At 35.0% G+C, this 14,567-nt stretch overlaps 1 protein-coding gene across 3 annotated transcripts; it reads right to left on the minus strand.

The window, feature by feature from the left end:
* Positions 1-5,507: 5,507 nt before the first annotated feature.
* On the minus strand, positions 5,508-14,080 carry LOC107480275 (protein TONSOKU). 3 transcript variants are annotated; one of them, XM_016100415.3, is made up of 20 exons: positions 13,685-14,080; positions 12,811-13,608; positions 12,040-12,216; positions 11,731-11,822; positions 10,940-11,038; positions 10,360-10,817; positions 10,238-10,269; positions 9,923-10,150; positions 9,670-9,817; positions 9,393-9,509; positions 8,906-9,006; positions 8,679-8,802; positions 8,249-8,361; positions 7,789-7,900; positions 7,479-7,583; positions 7,324-7,390; positions 7,097-7,217; positions 6,830-6,997; positions 6,459-6,576; positions 5,508-6,386 (listed from the first exon to the last, which is right to left on the minus strand). In XM_016100415.3, exons 1-20 carry the CDS (start codon positions 13,955-13,957, stop codon positions 5,875-5,877), a joined length of 3,963 nt encoding a protein of 1,320 aa, XP_015955901.1. In that variant the 5' UTR covers positions 13,958-14,080; the 3' UTR covers positions 5,508-5,874. The 3 variants fall into 3 exon arrangements, 2 of the variants coding, with proteins under 2 accessions (XP_015955901.1, XP_052114009.1); XM_052258049.1 differs by lacking the exon at positions 10,940-11,038; XR_002372779.2 differs by lacking the exon at positions 5,508-6,386 and having other exon boundaries at positions 7,114-7,217.
* Positions 14,081-14,567: the final 487 nt, after the last annotated feature.

A 14,567-nucleotide genomic window follows, 5' to 3' on the forward strand; every position in this document is an offset into this window, starting at 1 on the left:
ATCTACAACCAGAACAAATAAGAAAGGAGAAAGTAGGTCACCTTGTCTCAAACCTCTTTCCATTTTGAATGGCTTAGACAGAAAACTATTTATTAGAACCGACATAGATGCAGTTGTCACACACTCCATAACTCACACTCTCCATCTATGCCCGAACCCCATCTTTTGTAATACTATGTCCACAAAACTCCATTTGACTCTATCGTATGCTTTTTAAAAATCTAGCTTGATTATTGCTGCCTCCTTTTTCCTCAGTTTAAGCCAGTTTAGTGTTTCACACGCAATAAGTGCCCCATCATGTATTTTTCTCCCTTTGACAAACGCACTCTGAGTCTCTCCTACTAATCCCGGTATTACTGCCCTCATCCTCCTGACTAGCACCTTCGAGATAACCTTGTAAATGCACCCCACCATACTAATAGGTCGTAAATCTCTTATCTCTTTTGCACCAACGAACTTGGGTGTTAGCACCACCCAAGTGATATTGGTATCTGTCGGTAATCTTGATGTCTAGAAGAACCCATCACTGCTACCGTGAACTCAGCCCCAAGCTCGCCCCAGCACCTCTTGATGAAATTCATGTTGTACCCATCACAACCTGGCGCTTTAGAAGACTTGCAGTCCCACACAGTCGCTCTGATCTCTTCAGCCAACGGTAGCTCCTCTAAAGTCCTAGCTTCTGCCTCATCTATCTTACCCATCAAACCATCTCTGAATCCTATCATAGGAGAAGCTTCCTAATGATATAAATCCTTGTAGAAATCTCTGATAGCTAGCTTGATTCTCGCTGAATTTCTGACCTGTCTGCCGTTGATTACCAGTGTATCAATCCTATTATTTTGCCTTCTTGTTGAGACTATATTGTGAAAGTATCTTGTATTTTTGTCCATCTCCTTCGCATGCCGGGACCGAGACATCTGTTTCCAATATACTTCTTTCCTTACACACCATTTCTCACAACAAGTGACCAACGCCTTTCTCCTAACCTTCATCGTTCTATCATGCACTCCATTGCTTACCATATCATCAATCTTATTGATTTCATCCTCAAACCTTGTAATTTTTTTGTCCATCTCACCAAAATTATCCTTATGCCATCTTTCCAACGGGATTGTCAGCGCCTTCAGTTTATCTGTGAATTGCATCTCCCCCAAAACTCTCCGCTCCTCCTTAACCATGATAAGAAAACCCTCATATGTAAACCATGAATCAAGACTTCGAAACGGTCTCGGACCCCCCCTCAACTTGTTGTCTTCCACTATTATGGGGCAATGATCGGGCAGACCCTTGGCCTTCCTCATAACCGAGTCTCTGGAAACTCTTCTAGCCATTCCACAGTAACCAGCGCTCTATCTAAACGACTGCATGATCGTCCTCGAAATCATGTGTACTTACGATTAGTGAGCGACAGATCCACTAAGTGCATATCTTGTATCCAATCCTTGAACTCTTCCACAGTCCGAAGTAAGCTAGTTGCACATTTCCTGTCCTCAACATGTACAATCTCATTAAAGTCTCCCGGAAAATAACAAAGAACCTGACATAACCCAACTATATAACTCAGCTCCTCCCAAACATGAGTCTTTTCATCTCTATTATGTGCACCATAGACCAAGATAAAAGCGCAATGAAAACTAGACTTTAACATTACTCCTTCAACACACAACCACCTCTCCCCCTTATAGCAATTATTCATTTTAAATACAGATTCATCCCATATTAGCAGAAGCCCACTTGATGCACCATCAGAGCCTACATATTCCCAACCTGAACCATCTCGTCCCCATATTTTTGCAACGTCAAATTTTGTCACAACCTAGCTTTTAGTCTCAATCAGTCCTAACAGATTTAAACTATATTTTTCTTTAAATCCTTCACCATTCTCAACTTCCCGTCCCCGCGTATCTTCCTAACATTCCAAGCGCTAACAATCATTAAAAAAAATTTTACACACCTGTTTTTTATGTTTAGATCTGCACCGTCTCATTTTCTCCTTCTGCTTAGCCACTTTTCTTTTACGAACTATTTCTTTGTTTTGTGCCTGAAGAATTTCCATAATGTCATCCTCTTCATTGTACAACATAGCACCTAACTACTGATAATACATCAATAAATTTAAACTTGGTTATAGGGGAGCTACATTTAAGAAAAATCCAACTTGCTTTTTTGCTTGATTTCTGCTTCCCTTTATACTCGTTTTAAGAATTTTCGGTTACCTAGTTATAGCGTCCAAAATCGCCTAAAATCAAAAGTTACTGTATCCTTTTTTCACATGTAAAAATAAATTTCGTTAAAAAGAAAAGCCACTATGATGGTAGTGAAGGCGTGCTTTAGCTTACTTTCTAGACTTTATTAACTAGAACTTTATGTATGTAACAAATCGTAAAAATAATTTCTGGAAAGAAATACAATTCGATTATTGTGGTGCATGCTTGGCACTTATACAATAATAATTAAGTTATATATTGAGTGATCACGCGAACTTAATGATATTCCAGTTCATACATAATTACCAATGATATTCATTATTATTCCCGAAAATACAATCAGAAAAGAAAATAGTAGATTACAAGAAATCATGAAAGTATCAAAGGAGAAAATACGTTCCACTAATTACCGAATATATTCCAGCCGTGTAAACACCAAAAAAGAAATACTGAATGGCTCAAGCACCTTCCTTGATGATTAAACTCAATTACACCAATCGATTATACTGCTCATAATTCGTTCCATATGCTGAAATAATTGTGTGTATATCAACAGTATGCTAATTAATTTACTTGCTTTTGAGACTTGGCTTCTTTCGGTACAGAGATGTGTCATGTTAATAATTATTAGTAGTACTAACATAATGTAATAACAATATTTGATTCTTTAATGTTGATATTGTTTGGTTAAAATATTTGAGTGCTACGTAATATGGTGGCCAAATCTTTCGGTGTTATCTTTATGAAGTGATTATTCAGAAAATAACTATAAAGTATGTTACCAGAAAAAGAAAAAGAACTATAAAGTAGATTGGGAAGTTCAGTCATAACATTAACATTTGCTTTTTTATGTTTGATTCGCCGATAACAAAATGGAATTACTTTATTAGAAGTTATATTAATACTTGAAGTGATATTTAATTATTTTAGTTATTGATACTCTATTTTAGTCATTTACATGTTATATAATTTTAAAATAAGAGGCCTTCTTTGAGATATATACTTTCCTAAAATATTCTTAGTTGAGGAAAACGGATTAATGTTCAAATTCGTTCCTGAAAGATCACGTAATCTTTATTTTCGTCTCCGAATGATTTTTTAATTAAATTAGTTCCTGAAAGATAAATTGTTAGTCAAATTAGTCCTTCCGTCAATCGGATGATGACGTGTCACGTTAAGTGCCACATGGCATGATGACGTAACACGCCACGTGGCAGGTCAGTAATACGTGGCACGCCATGTGACAGGTCAGTGACACGTGGCACGCCACGTGACAGGTCAGTGACACGTGGCATGCAACCTGTTACTTGACATATAAAAAAGTTTTTTATTAGTCAAAATAATCCTTAAAAGTCCAAACGTAAGTCATTTTCATTCTTTAAATTTTAAAAATTAGTCAAACTAGTCCTTATATAATTTGTTTATAATATTAAATTTATAATATTTTTTATACTACTAATTTTAATATTATTTTTTAAACTTTAATAAACAAAATTCTCTTTACAATGAATTTTTTTATTTAAATGAGTTTATCAAATTATTATTGATTATACATTTAAAAATTTAATATTTTAAATTTTACTAAATAATATAATAATTATTTTAAATTTTAAATCTTTTAAATTTTTTAAAATTATAATTTTTATTATTATTTAATTTATATAATAAAACTCAATAATTGAAAAACTGGTTTATGAAATCATTTTTTGAATCTTAATATTTTAATATAATTTTTTCAATATTTCATTTAAAACAAAAGGAATTTTATTTTAATACGAAGCATATCTATTTATATAATGTACTAGTGCGAAGTAGTCTGTGTTATGCATAGGTATAATGTTTACTATTTTATTTTATCTCATGGATTTATGAAATTAAAAGAAAAATTATATAATCTATCTCAAACATATGAAACACACAAAAATTTATTATGATGTTTGCACGTATTACGCTTAAGAAGCAATTCATTTATAATAATAATAATAATAATAATTAACCAACAAATTTTTAATATTTTGTAAAGTTTGGAATTGAAACAAAATTTGTGGATCTTCTTGAATTTTGACTCTAAGTATCACTACCATTACCTCCTATATATAAGTAATACCGTAATAAAAAAAAAGATGTAATAGAAAAAAAATAGTGGTATAACTTTGTTTAGGCTAACATACATAAATTTTTATTTTGAGCATATAACTTTGTTTAGGTTAATAAATACATACATTTCAATTTTGAGTATATATATATATATATTCCAGCAAAATGTAGTAATGTAACAAAAAAGGTTTTAGAATGGAAAAGAATAAGAGATTTTGAGAATAATTAAAGGAGAGAGATAATTTTATGAAGCAAAAATAAAAAAAATTATATAAGGACTAGTTTGACTAATTTTTAAAATTTGAGGGATGAAAATGACTTACATCTGGATTTTTAAGAACTATTTTGACTAATAGAAAATTTTTTTATATGTCAAGTACCACGTGTCACTGACCTGCCACGTGGCGTGTCATGTCATCATGCCATGTGGCACTTAACGTGACACGTCATCATCCAATTGACGGAAGGACTAATTTGACTAACAGTTTATCTTTTAGGGACTAATTTGATTAAAAAAATCATTCGAGGACGAAAATGAAGATCGCATGATCTTTCAGGAACGAATTTGAATATTAACCTGAGAAAAACTTACAAAACTGAGATGTTAAGGGATAAGATAACATGAGTTCTTTTTTTAACATACAAGGAATTAAGTTATAAGTGTCTATAAATTTACATTTTTCTTGAAAATTACCAGGGGAAATAATAATAATGCTACTCCTATTATTGATAATATCACACTCTTTATATGAATTTTTTATAAATTTATAGAAAAAAGTGACATTATCAAATTAGGAGTAGCATTATCATCTTTCCATAGATTAATGAGTTTAACGTTTTGGAGAAAAATGAACTTGGATTTTGATCAATTCTATTGAAAAAGGGATAGCCAATTAGCCAGCCTACTTGGGTCTGAGAATCAACTTAAATTCAGAACTCTAACAAGAAACATAAAATAAAAAGAATATTAGAGATTACCAAAAAAAAAAGTATTAGAGTAGCCGCATTTGGGTTTTGGTTTTGAAATAGTTGTTTTTCCTTGGCGGCTTTTTGGGCATCACTCTAAACTCTTTAAACGAGTAAAATTTTAATATTCGTGGCCAATAAAAAAAGTAAAAATTTCCTGATCAGAAAAGTAAAATTTTATTATTTTAATAAGATATTAAAACTAAATTATTTCAAGGAGATACCTAAGGAAAATAATTGACCCTAAATAGACTAATAATTTATCTTTGATCCAAATAAAAATTCAGGGGAGCTATTCCAATTGTTACCCAGATCAAAATTTCAATCAATGCACCATAAAAATAAATAAATAAAATAACGATAAGTTAATACATGCAGCGCATGACTCATACATTGCATGAGTTGCAGCAAAGCTCGTTAGGCTAGTAAATCAACATTTCCTTTCCTGTGAGATAATATATACAAATGAAGCTGAAGCACATGCACCTCCTCACAAGCAACATGCAGAGGCTACAGTTATAGCGGAGAGGCGTAATCATAAATAAAGCAGCAATGAGAACAACCATTCGCTGGAATATTGCCTAATTCTTTCGTGAGGAAACTACTATAAAGGCAGGACTTTTTTGCAGCACGGTTTCACTCTGCAGCACTTCTTTTCTTTTGTTGAGAAATGCATAATCCCCTCATTAATGTGCTTCTGACTTGGCACCCGTACACTTGTCCAGGAATTATAGAAAGTTTCTGCAGCTTCCGATGAAAAAGCATTGTTGCTAAGGTCTAGTAATTGCAATTTCTTTGCCTTACCAATAGCCACTGCAAGTTGTTGAGTTAAAAGGCACTCTGCAGATGAAGAATTTCTTTGACACGAACTGGCACTGTCATCTATTCCAGAAGCAGCTGCTTTAACTGTATCATCTTCACTATCAGCAACTTCAAGCTGATGGTAGTCCAAGTTTACAGAGCAATGGACCTCTTGATTACCCGCCAACTTAATCGTATCAAGTATCTGATCGTGTTTTTCAGTGTCACCTTTTACTGTTAAGTCGGATTTTAGAGAATAAAGTTCATTTGGTACAGTATTATCAGCAAGATTAAGCTCCTCCAGGCTGTTGTTCTCTGATTAAAGGAAAAAAATTTACCAACCAATAGCACTAGTTTTTAAACAGTGAACTATGATTTGATACCTACCTGCGAGTGCCTCAATTATGTGGAGAACCCCAGCGAGCCCAAGTTGACACTTTCTAAGAACCAACACTTTGAGAGAGCATGATGGGTTTACTAGAAGAGAACATAGAGTATTTCCGCCCTGTATCCATTAGAGATATTTAAACAACATGGATGACAATAAAACTTAACTGGTTGTGTTACACAAATAAATTAGTAAAATGGGCACAGTAGTACCTGTAGCTAAAACTATAGAAAATGCAAACTTGTGTTAACAGTAAAGAAATGTTAAGAAGCTAGAGTCTGTGCTGAATGACAAAGCAATCAATAAAATGGATAACACATGCTTTAAAAGAATATTAGCAAATGAAATCCATGATTGCAGCCAAACGAACCTCAGGCAGAATAGGATTTCCTTCCAGGTTCAGCTCAAGGATGGAACAAAACAAATTAACATTGATATTTGAAACAAAGTTTGATGTGAGCCCACAATATGATAGATCAAGTTTCACAAACTCTTCAGCCCCTTTCAGCAATGGTTCTGCTAATTGCATTACCCCTTCCTGCAGAATGACAACAAAACCAGTCAGGAGAGCAAGGTAATAGAACAAGAATGGTATTAAGAATAAATTGAATGCATGGCAATTACAGATTTTACTCACTGTTCCGATACTGGTACCTCCAAGAATTAGTCCTGATAAACTCAAGGTACCTGCAAGCTGGCAAAGGGCATCAACTACTGGTTTGCCTAGTTTTAGACCACTGAGATTCAGCTCCAAAAACCTACAGTGGGCATATTTAGTTTAAATTTGCAAATGACCTAAAAAAGGTTATGTAACAATGCTGTATTGAGCTTGATGGTGCCATTGGTATTATTGACTATACATACCTTTTCAAAGTGGAAAGCTTGGACAAAAGATTAACTATAGTATTTCCAGATACAGGGCTGTTATGTCCTGTTAAATGTTTAAATGTAGAATACTCGTTAAAATATGAAATTTACTTACATCACTGAGTTGAAAACAAATGACAAATTCATTACACCTATACAGAGATAAGCAAGTACGGATGTAGAGTCCAGTGCATCAGCAATCTTTTGAATAGTTCTGGATGTGATACAGCAGTTCTCTACATTCAAGCTATAGAGGGCTACAAAACAGAACATCCAAAAATTAAATTAAGGACCTATCTGCAACAAGATTCCACATACAAGCACATTCAAGAGACCATAGCTCCAAAACTATTACCCTAAATTTCAGACAGATAACTTTCACTGATAAATCAGACCATTTATACCACAAGATAAAAAGAAACTATATCAAATTGACAGAACCTCTGGTCATGTAGCTAATACCTTTACATTTTTTCAAGATAGTTGAAAGATAAGATCCACATGCATCAGTAAGACGATTTCCAGAAATGTTGAGCACTTCCAGTCTATCAAACAGCACTGAGCATTCACAAATCTGATGTGGAAAAAACAAAGTTATTATATTAGTAACTTGGGAAGAAGCCCAACCATATCATAGATTAATATATTGATAAGAATATTATTTCCTGATGGATTTGAAAAGAAAAATAATGAAATGCATGTTTAATAGATGGTCAAATTTAGCCGAGTTCTAGTGATTGAAGAGTGAAAATTTAATGTCTTTTCATAGAACATTACAACTAATATTAAAGGTATACCTCCACTATACTCATTTCTAGTTCAAATTTTGGAAATATCCTTCTATAAATGAAGTATGACTGTCAAATGTAACAAACAACCAATGTGAAAAATGTAAGAAAAACAGAAACGAATGGTACCATACCTGTAGCAGAGCGGTTGGACCAAATCGATTACAATGCAAATCGAGTGTTAAGTCACCATAATGTTGGTCTGATGCTGTGAAGACCTTCTGAAGTGCTTCCATTGTCCCATTTCCTAATATATGTCCAATTAAAAACTATTTAATACATTTCACTAGTTAATTTACTTTCTGTCCCCATCCACCTAATAGGACAAGCATTATTAGTTATTGAAGTTTTTTTTTATGGATTAGTATTCTTTTAATCAGCTGCCAAAGAATTATTATCAAACTTTATCATTATAATACAGATGACACTTTATAACCAAACAAATGACTTCATTGACGAAATAAAAAAACTGAAAAGAAATAGAGTAACTAGACAATCTGCATACAAGAGTATCGTAACAGAATCATAAACATAAAGATGACAAATCAGAGAAATGTACAGTACCTAACAAATTGTGAGAGAGGTCAAGCATTGAAAATGCTTTTTGGGACTGCAGTGCATTTATCAATGGGGTTATAGACAAATCTTGCAGGTCACACTCAGACACTACTATTTCATCATCCGAAACCTATTGGGGAAAAAAATAGACAAAATCAGACCTAACATTGTAATACCTAAACTGTGAAGTGACAACAACAGAATTGATACTGGCATACAGTGAATATCCTTACCTCTAGATTGTAGAGTTTCTTCAGTACCTTCATATTTGGCTTCTCTGACAGCTGCTTGCAAAAGTCTACATACATTTTTATGAGGCGCTTATGAATCCATCCTGTAAACAATGTAGATCAAATGCCTTTCTCACTTGGAGACAAACAGATGAAGACTAAAAAACTTATGGTAATACAGCTCCAATACAGCAGAAGGCAATGCTTGCCTTATTTGACAAACAAATTCTGCTGTCTCCTAAGGTTAAATAAATTGCAAGATAATTGAATATAAAATGACAATTAGTTAAATAAAATTTTATCCAGAGACAACAAAAATTACTCCACTAGTCTAGAATTCCAAAATAAGCATATGCTTCAAATACGTTCTATATCTCTAAAGATATAGTTATTGTCAAACAGCCAAATAAAATTTGAAAAACTAGTTGAGAAAATGGCATTGATGTTATAGAATAACAAACAAAAAAGTAAAAGCATTAGTATTGCATACCATCAATGGATGCTTCAACTGTGACATTTCCCAGGCATATCTGAAGGTTTTCAACAGTTTCTAGGGATTCTAGATCTCTTCCAGCACATAAAATGTGCTGAACAACAGGCAACAGACCTACCCATAAAATCATATTAGTAATCAGGTAAGCTGAAGGATAACTGCAACAACAAAATATGAAGTAATAAAATCTTGGATTCTTAGTTTTAACTGGCAAGATATCCTATGCAAATATAACTGACAAGGTGAAAACAATTTTAAACTAGGAAGTGCCTACCATCTGATCTCTTTTGTGTAGGAAGTTGTAGATAGTATAAGCATGCAGCTACAGCTTTCAAAGATTCAATATCCAGCTTATCACTGGCAGTACACCAGGTTGCTTCTATGTGAATTAGATCATTCCCAATCTGGCACTCAATATATTTCTGCAACCAGAGAGCAAGGAGGTCAGAGATTAAAATATTAGTTAGCAATAAAGGTGAAAATTTGAACCGGACAAATTGGAACCATGAATTAACTGTACAACTCACATCGTATTGAGAACTATTTGACGCAGGAGGGGCAGCATCACTTGGTTTACCAGAGGCATCTGTGTTGCATTTAGAACCACTAGGAAGATCAAGTTCAGCAACTAGGTCATTGCTCATGGATCTGGAATGTCTGCAAGTTTTAGCAAGTGTATGTGGACTCCAGCATTTGAAAGAACTGCTACTTTCTTCAACATTAATTGGAAGTTTGGATCCATTCTCTGAGACAACCTGCCATCCCAGAAACTGTAAGCATCCACAAGCAGTTAATCATGTAACACTTACACACAAGCAAACATATTTTAGAGCTTTATTTACCTTAATGTTACTAGGACTCACTTTACTCATATCTGCAATCAGACTAATTTTTCATCAGTATATAATTTTTGTATAACAGTGTGTAAGGATCAGAGCAAAGCAAGTAACGATGAAAAACATACTTGCATCATAAGTAGACCTGTCTTCTAACACGCAATCATGACTCCGTTTGCTTGAACACTCCATCTCATCTTCATCATCAGAAAGAATTACACGGACACGTTTACGTCCAACAACTGCCTGATGATTGCCGGTTAAATTTGTAAGACTTTTGGATGACTTATCAGCTTGCTTGGTGTTGGTAAGATCTTCCATGTGACCTGTTGTCTTTCTGGATGAGCCTTTTAAGGACTGATAGATTGACAGAAGCGGCATGTCATCTATAAATTCTTCTCCAGTAGATAGAGCTTTTGATCTAGAACTGGTATGTGGAGAGCAAAGGTCATCATCAGACCCAGCTATTGACAGATTATTGTCTGCCTCAGTATCAGTCTCAGAGCAACAATCTTCTGCCATATTTTTAGCACCTGACTCATCTTCTATTGAGTTCTTCAGCTTATCAATTAAAATTTTCAACCTCCTACAAAGGATCACAATTGATCAACAATATTAGGTACAGATCCAGCAAGAGACCCTTCTGTAAGAGTAATTTAACAGCAAGAAATTATTTACAAGGTTTACAGGCTTCTGTGCATAACTTACTTTGTCTCAGATTCATCATCAAATCTTATCATGTTACTATAATGCATATTTTCTAATGCAGAAAGCTGTATATCAGGAAGTTGAGCTTCAACAGCAATCCTGCAATATGCAATGAAATGGAACTCAATAGTAGTACATACGAAAGCATCAAAAGGAAGCCAACAAGGATGCATTTTGCCAACAACTCTAAACAAAAATGATTCTTGCAATTTGTAGGAGATCAGGTTTTAGCTATTGGCACTGCAGCTGCAACTGTTTGAAGCGCCTTGAGAATTTGTGCTGCATTCTTTACTTAATCTTTAACAATTTCAGTTTTATGACATTTAACGAACCCAGTAAAATACTATATAACAGAAATATATTTTACTCATGCATATGGTTGAGTCATCAAACTCCGCCTATGTTACACTTGCGGTACATAGCCGGTCCCAAGCCCGGATAAAGGAGGAGGGTTGTGTTAGGTCTTCGGCAACCAACATAAAAATATAGCCGAATCCCCATGATATGGTTGAGTCATCAACACAGCAAGGAAACAGCTAAATGAGAACCTTCCTCTGGTAATTTTGTTTCACACATTGCAAAACAACTGCAGTGCTCCCACAATACATAGCACACTTAACAACTTAAGAGTGATCAAGTGTCTTATGCAACCTAGAATTAGATGTGTCAAAAGCATGAGATTACTACCACTTTTTCCCCATGACTTTGCCTCTTATTTTGATGAAAAAGAAAAAAAAATAATTTACTGGTAGCTTTTCGTATATGGATATTGCTATATCAATCATATTTACCTATAGCTTTCAGTATATGCATCTAATGCTTGTCTCCACTTTTGAGCAGAATCCAAAACATTGCCAATATTGATTTTTACCAATGCTTGACCCTGTAATCATTACTAAGAAAGCATAAGAATCAACAAGCAACATCCTAATCATGTATAAACTATAAAGTGGCAATAAACTCACGTTATATTAGTGATCATAGAATAACAAAATAATCATTGATGGGGTTTTAAGTTTGGAATGGTAACACATTAATTGGTGCCAGAAATAAAAGACGACAAGTATTAAAATTATATCATGGAATAACGAAATATTTACCTCTAAACTGCCAATTGTTTGGTACATTTCCCAACTCTTCTTGTACCATTTGATTGCTTTGTTGAATTTTCTAAGCTTCTGATATGATTCTCCAACATCCATATATGAATCACCAAGCCTTTGCTTGTCACAAAGTTCACTTGCTATTCTCTTTTTCTCCTTTGCAAATTCGCAATGCTAAACAAAACATTATTTAATAGGAAAAGACACATTGACAATCACACACAGAACATATCATAGCTTCAAAATGTCAATGCACTAACTAACAGGTACTCAAATTATGAACTGTGGATGAAGAAAATCATATAATCAATTTTGAGAGTAACATGTGCATGATAGTAATCTACCTCTTTATGCTAATACTTAATAGTAAATTCATGGATTAGCAGAGCCCTTCAGATGGAAAACAACCATGCTTTAAACAAAATTAACATCATGGTCACATTTAGTTAATCCGAAAGTAACCATATGAGTAAATGCACAGGCAGCACGTAAGAAGCTTAAATTGACATCAACAGAACAGACTGAAAAGACATCCCTAGGCATGCCAAAATGAATTTGAAAAGTTTAAGCAAAAATCAATATGATGGAATAGGTCATGTAGTCATGCTGGTTAACAATATACTCTGTTGCATGATAATATAATTGACTGTAGTGCATGACGTCCTCATTATTAACACTTGTACACTGCAAGTTTATCAGGTGCAAATTCCTTGATAGACAGGACATTTAGATAACAGAATTAAAATACAAAATGGAAGAATCCAATACCTTCTCCCATGCAGATATCATTCTTGACTTCTCCACAAGGCGTTCAAGAGAGCCATTCTGCTGGAGCAGGCATTTCCGCTCATTAGGTGTCCCTCTGGCAGCGGCGATATCTCTTTTAAGCTTCTTGAGGTTCTGCTCTTCCTTCTTTATCTCATCCATCACTTTGACAGCTTCCTTTACAGTCCTAATATTCTGCTCAATTTGCCTCACCAAAGCATCCTCATCCTCCAAGGACCTTGCCAAACCAAGTGCCTTGTTATAAAAACAGATTGCCTCCTCATACTTCTGAGTCCTGGAATGCAATTCCCCAAGATTGATATACCCTTTCGCTTCCCCTTGACGGTGGCCAATCTTGTTACAAATCTGAATGTCCATTTTGATATTCCTCCTAGCTTCATTCCAATTCCTGAGTTCCATGTACACATTCCCAAGGTTATGGTGGAGCCTGCTCCTCCCATCATCAAATTCACTAACCTCCTCCTCATCACAAATTTCCAACCCTCGAGTTAGTATCTCCTTCGCTTCCTGGAAGTTATCGAGCTCCATTTCCAGCATCCCTTTGTTGTTGTGCGCATCGATATACTCCTTCAGGAACGAAGACTTGCTGCTTGGCGGTTTCTTCTTCAGAGCCACTGCAAGCTCCATTGCGAAGTTGAAATACTTCTTCGCGTTGCGAATTGAGTTGTGGTCGTGATCGGATCTCGAGAACAGCTCGTGGTATGTTCGACCTAGCTGCGTGCTCGCTCTTTGCTGCTCAACCACATCGTCAGCGTCTCTTGCAAGCTCCAAGTGCTTCTTCTGCAATCGAGAGAGGAAAATTCACAACGTTGAGGAACAAATTGGAAAGAAAACGGAGAAGAAATTAGAGTATTACCTGGTAAGTTAGAGCTTCAGAGAACTGCTCGAGGCGGAGGTACATCTCGCCGATGGATTGGCAGGTAGGGAGCAAATCCTTTTCCAGCAAGTATTTTAGCGAAACATCGTAATCGATTCGGAGCCATTTGAGGGCTTCCACGTACTCTCCTCTGTTCTTGTGAATGTCGCCAATGACGTTGGCCCAACGCGCCTCCTCGCGGTGGTTACCCTCAACCCTGGCGCTCCGGTACGCAGTCTTCGCCGCCTTCAGCTCCGAGTCCTGGCACGGCATAACGAAACCACGGTGAAAGGTTGTCGGGTGTTTCTGAAACTCTTTCTCTCTTTGGATTGAAGATGGCTTCGTCTTTCACTCTTTCAAATGCAATTTCCAAGGCAAAGCAAATTGCTACCTCCTTCCCTCCCACGCCGTATCTTCCAGCTTTTAGATCAATTTCATTTGTCCCGCATTAAATATAAAATAGCATTATTCATGCACTAAACATTTTTTATATTCATATAAAATTAAAATTCTTAAAGCATAGTCCTTTTTCAATTAGGAAAATAAATTAGGTAGCATCTTTTAAGAATTAATTTTCTAACAAAAATAGATTTTTTATTTTAATAAATAAAATAAATATAATATTAACTAAAATAAATATTTTTCCGAAAAATTACCGATTTAAATTCCCTTAACATATCTCGTATCATCTCATTTATACTGTAAACGAGATATGGCCCGTATGCGCTTATATATAGAAGTCGTTTACAGCTTAATTCCAGGCCCCAGTTTCACTTTGTCAACATCTTTCTCCCCTCTTTTAACCCTTCCTGTCTATACCTTTGACTCAAGCGGTGATGGCGCACCAAGTGGGGAATGACGGGGACATAAACAGGCTAAATGA

The sequence above is a fragment of the Arachis duranensis genome, chromosome 3 (genome assembly GCF_000817695.3).
Source record: "Arachis duranensis cultivar V14167 chromosome 3, aradu.V14167.gnm2.J7QH, whole genome shotgun sequence".
Taxonomy (NCBI): domain Eukaryota; kingdom Viridiplantae; phylum Streptophyta; class Magnoliopsida; order Fabales; family Fabaceae; genus Arachis; species Arachis duranensis.

Excerpts from the sequence above, each read along its gene's own strand:
- LOC107480275 (XM_016100415.3), bottom strand. The coding sequence starts at position 13,957 with ATGCCGTGCCAGGACTCGGAGCTGAAGGCGGCGAAGACTGCGTACCGG. Across the intron at positions 7,584-7,788 it reads TATCTTGAAAAAATGTAAAG|CCCTCTATAGCTTGAATGTA; the intron begins GTATTAGCTACA and ends TCTGTTTTGTAG. Across the intron at positions 7,218-7,323 it reads AAGCTTTCCACTTTGAAAAG|GTTTTTGGAGCTGAATCTCA; the intron begins GTATGTATAGTC and ends TGCCCACTGTAG.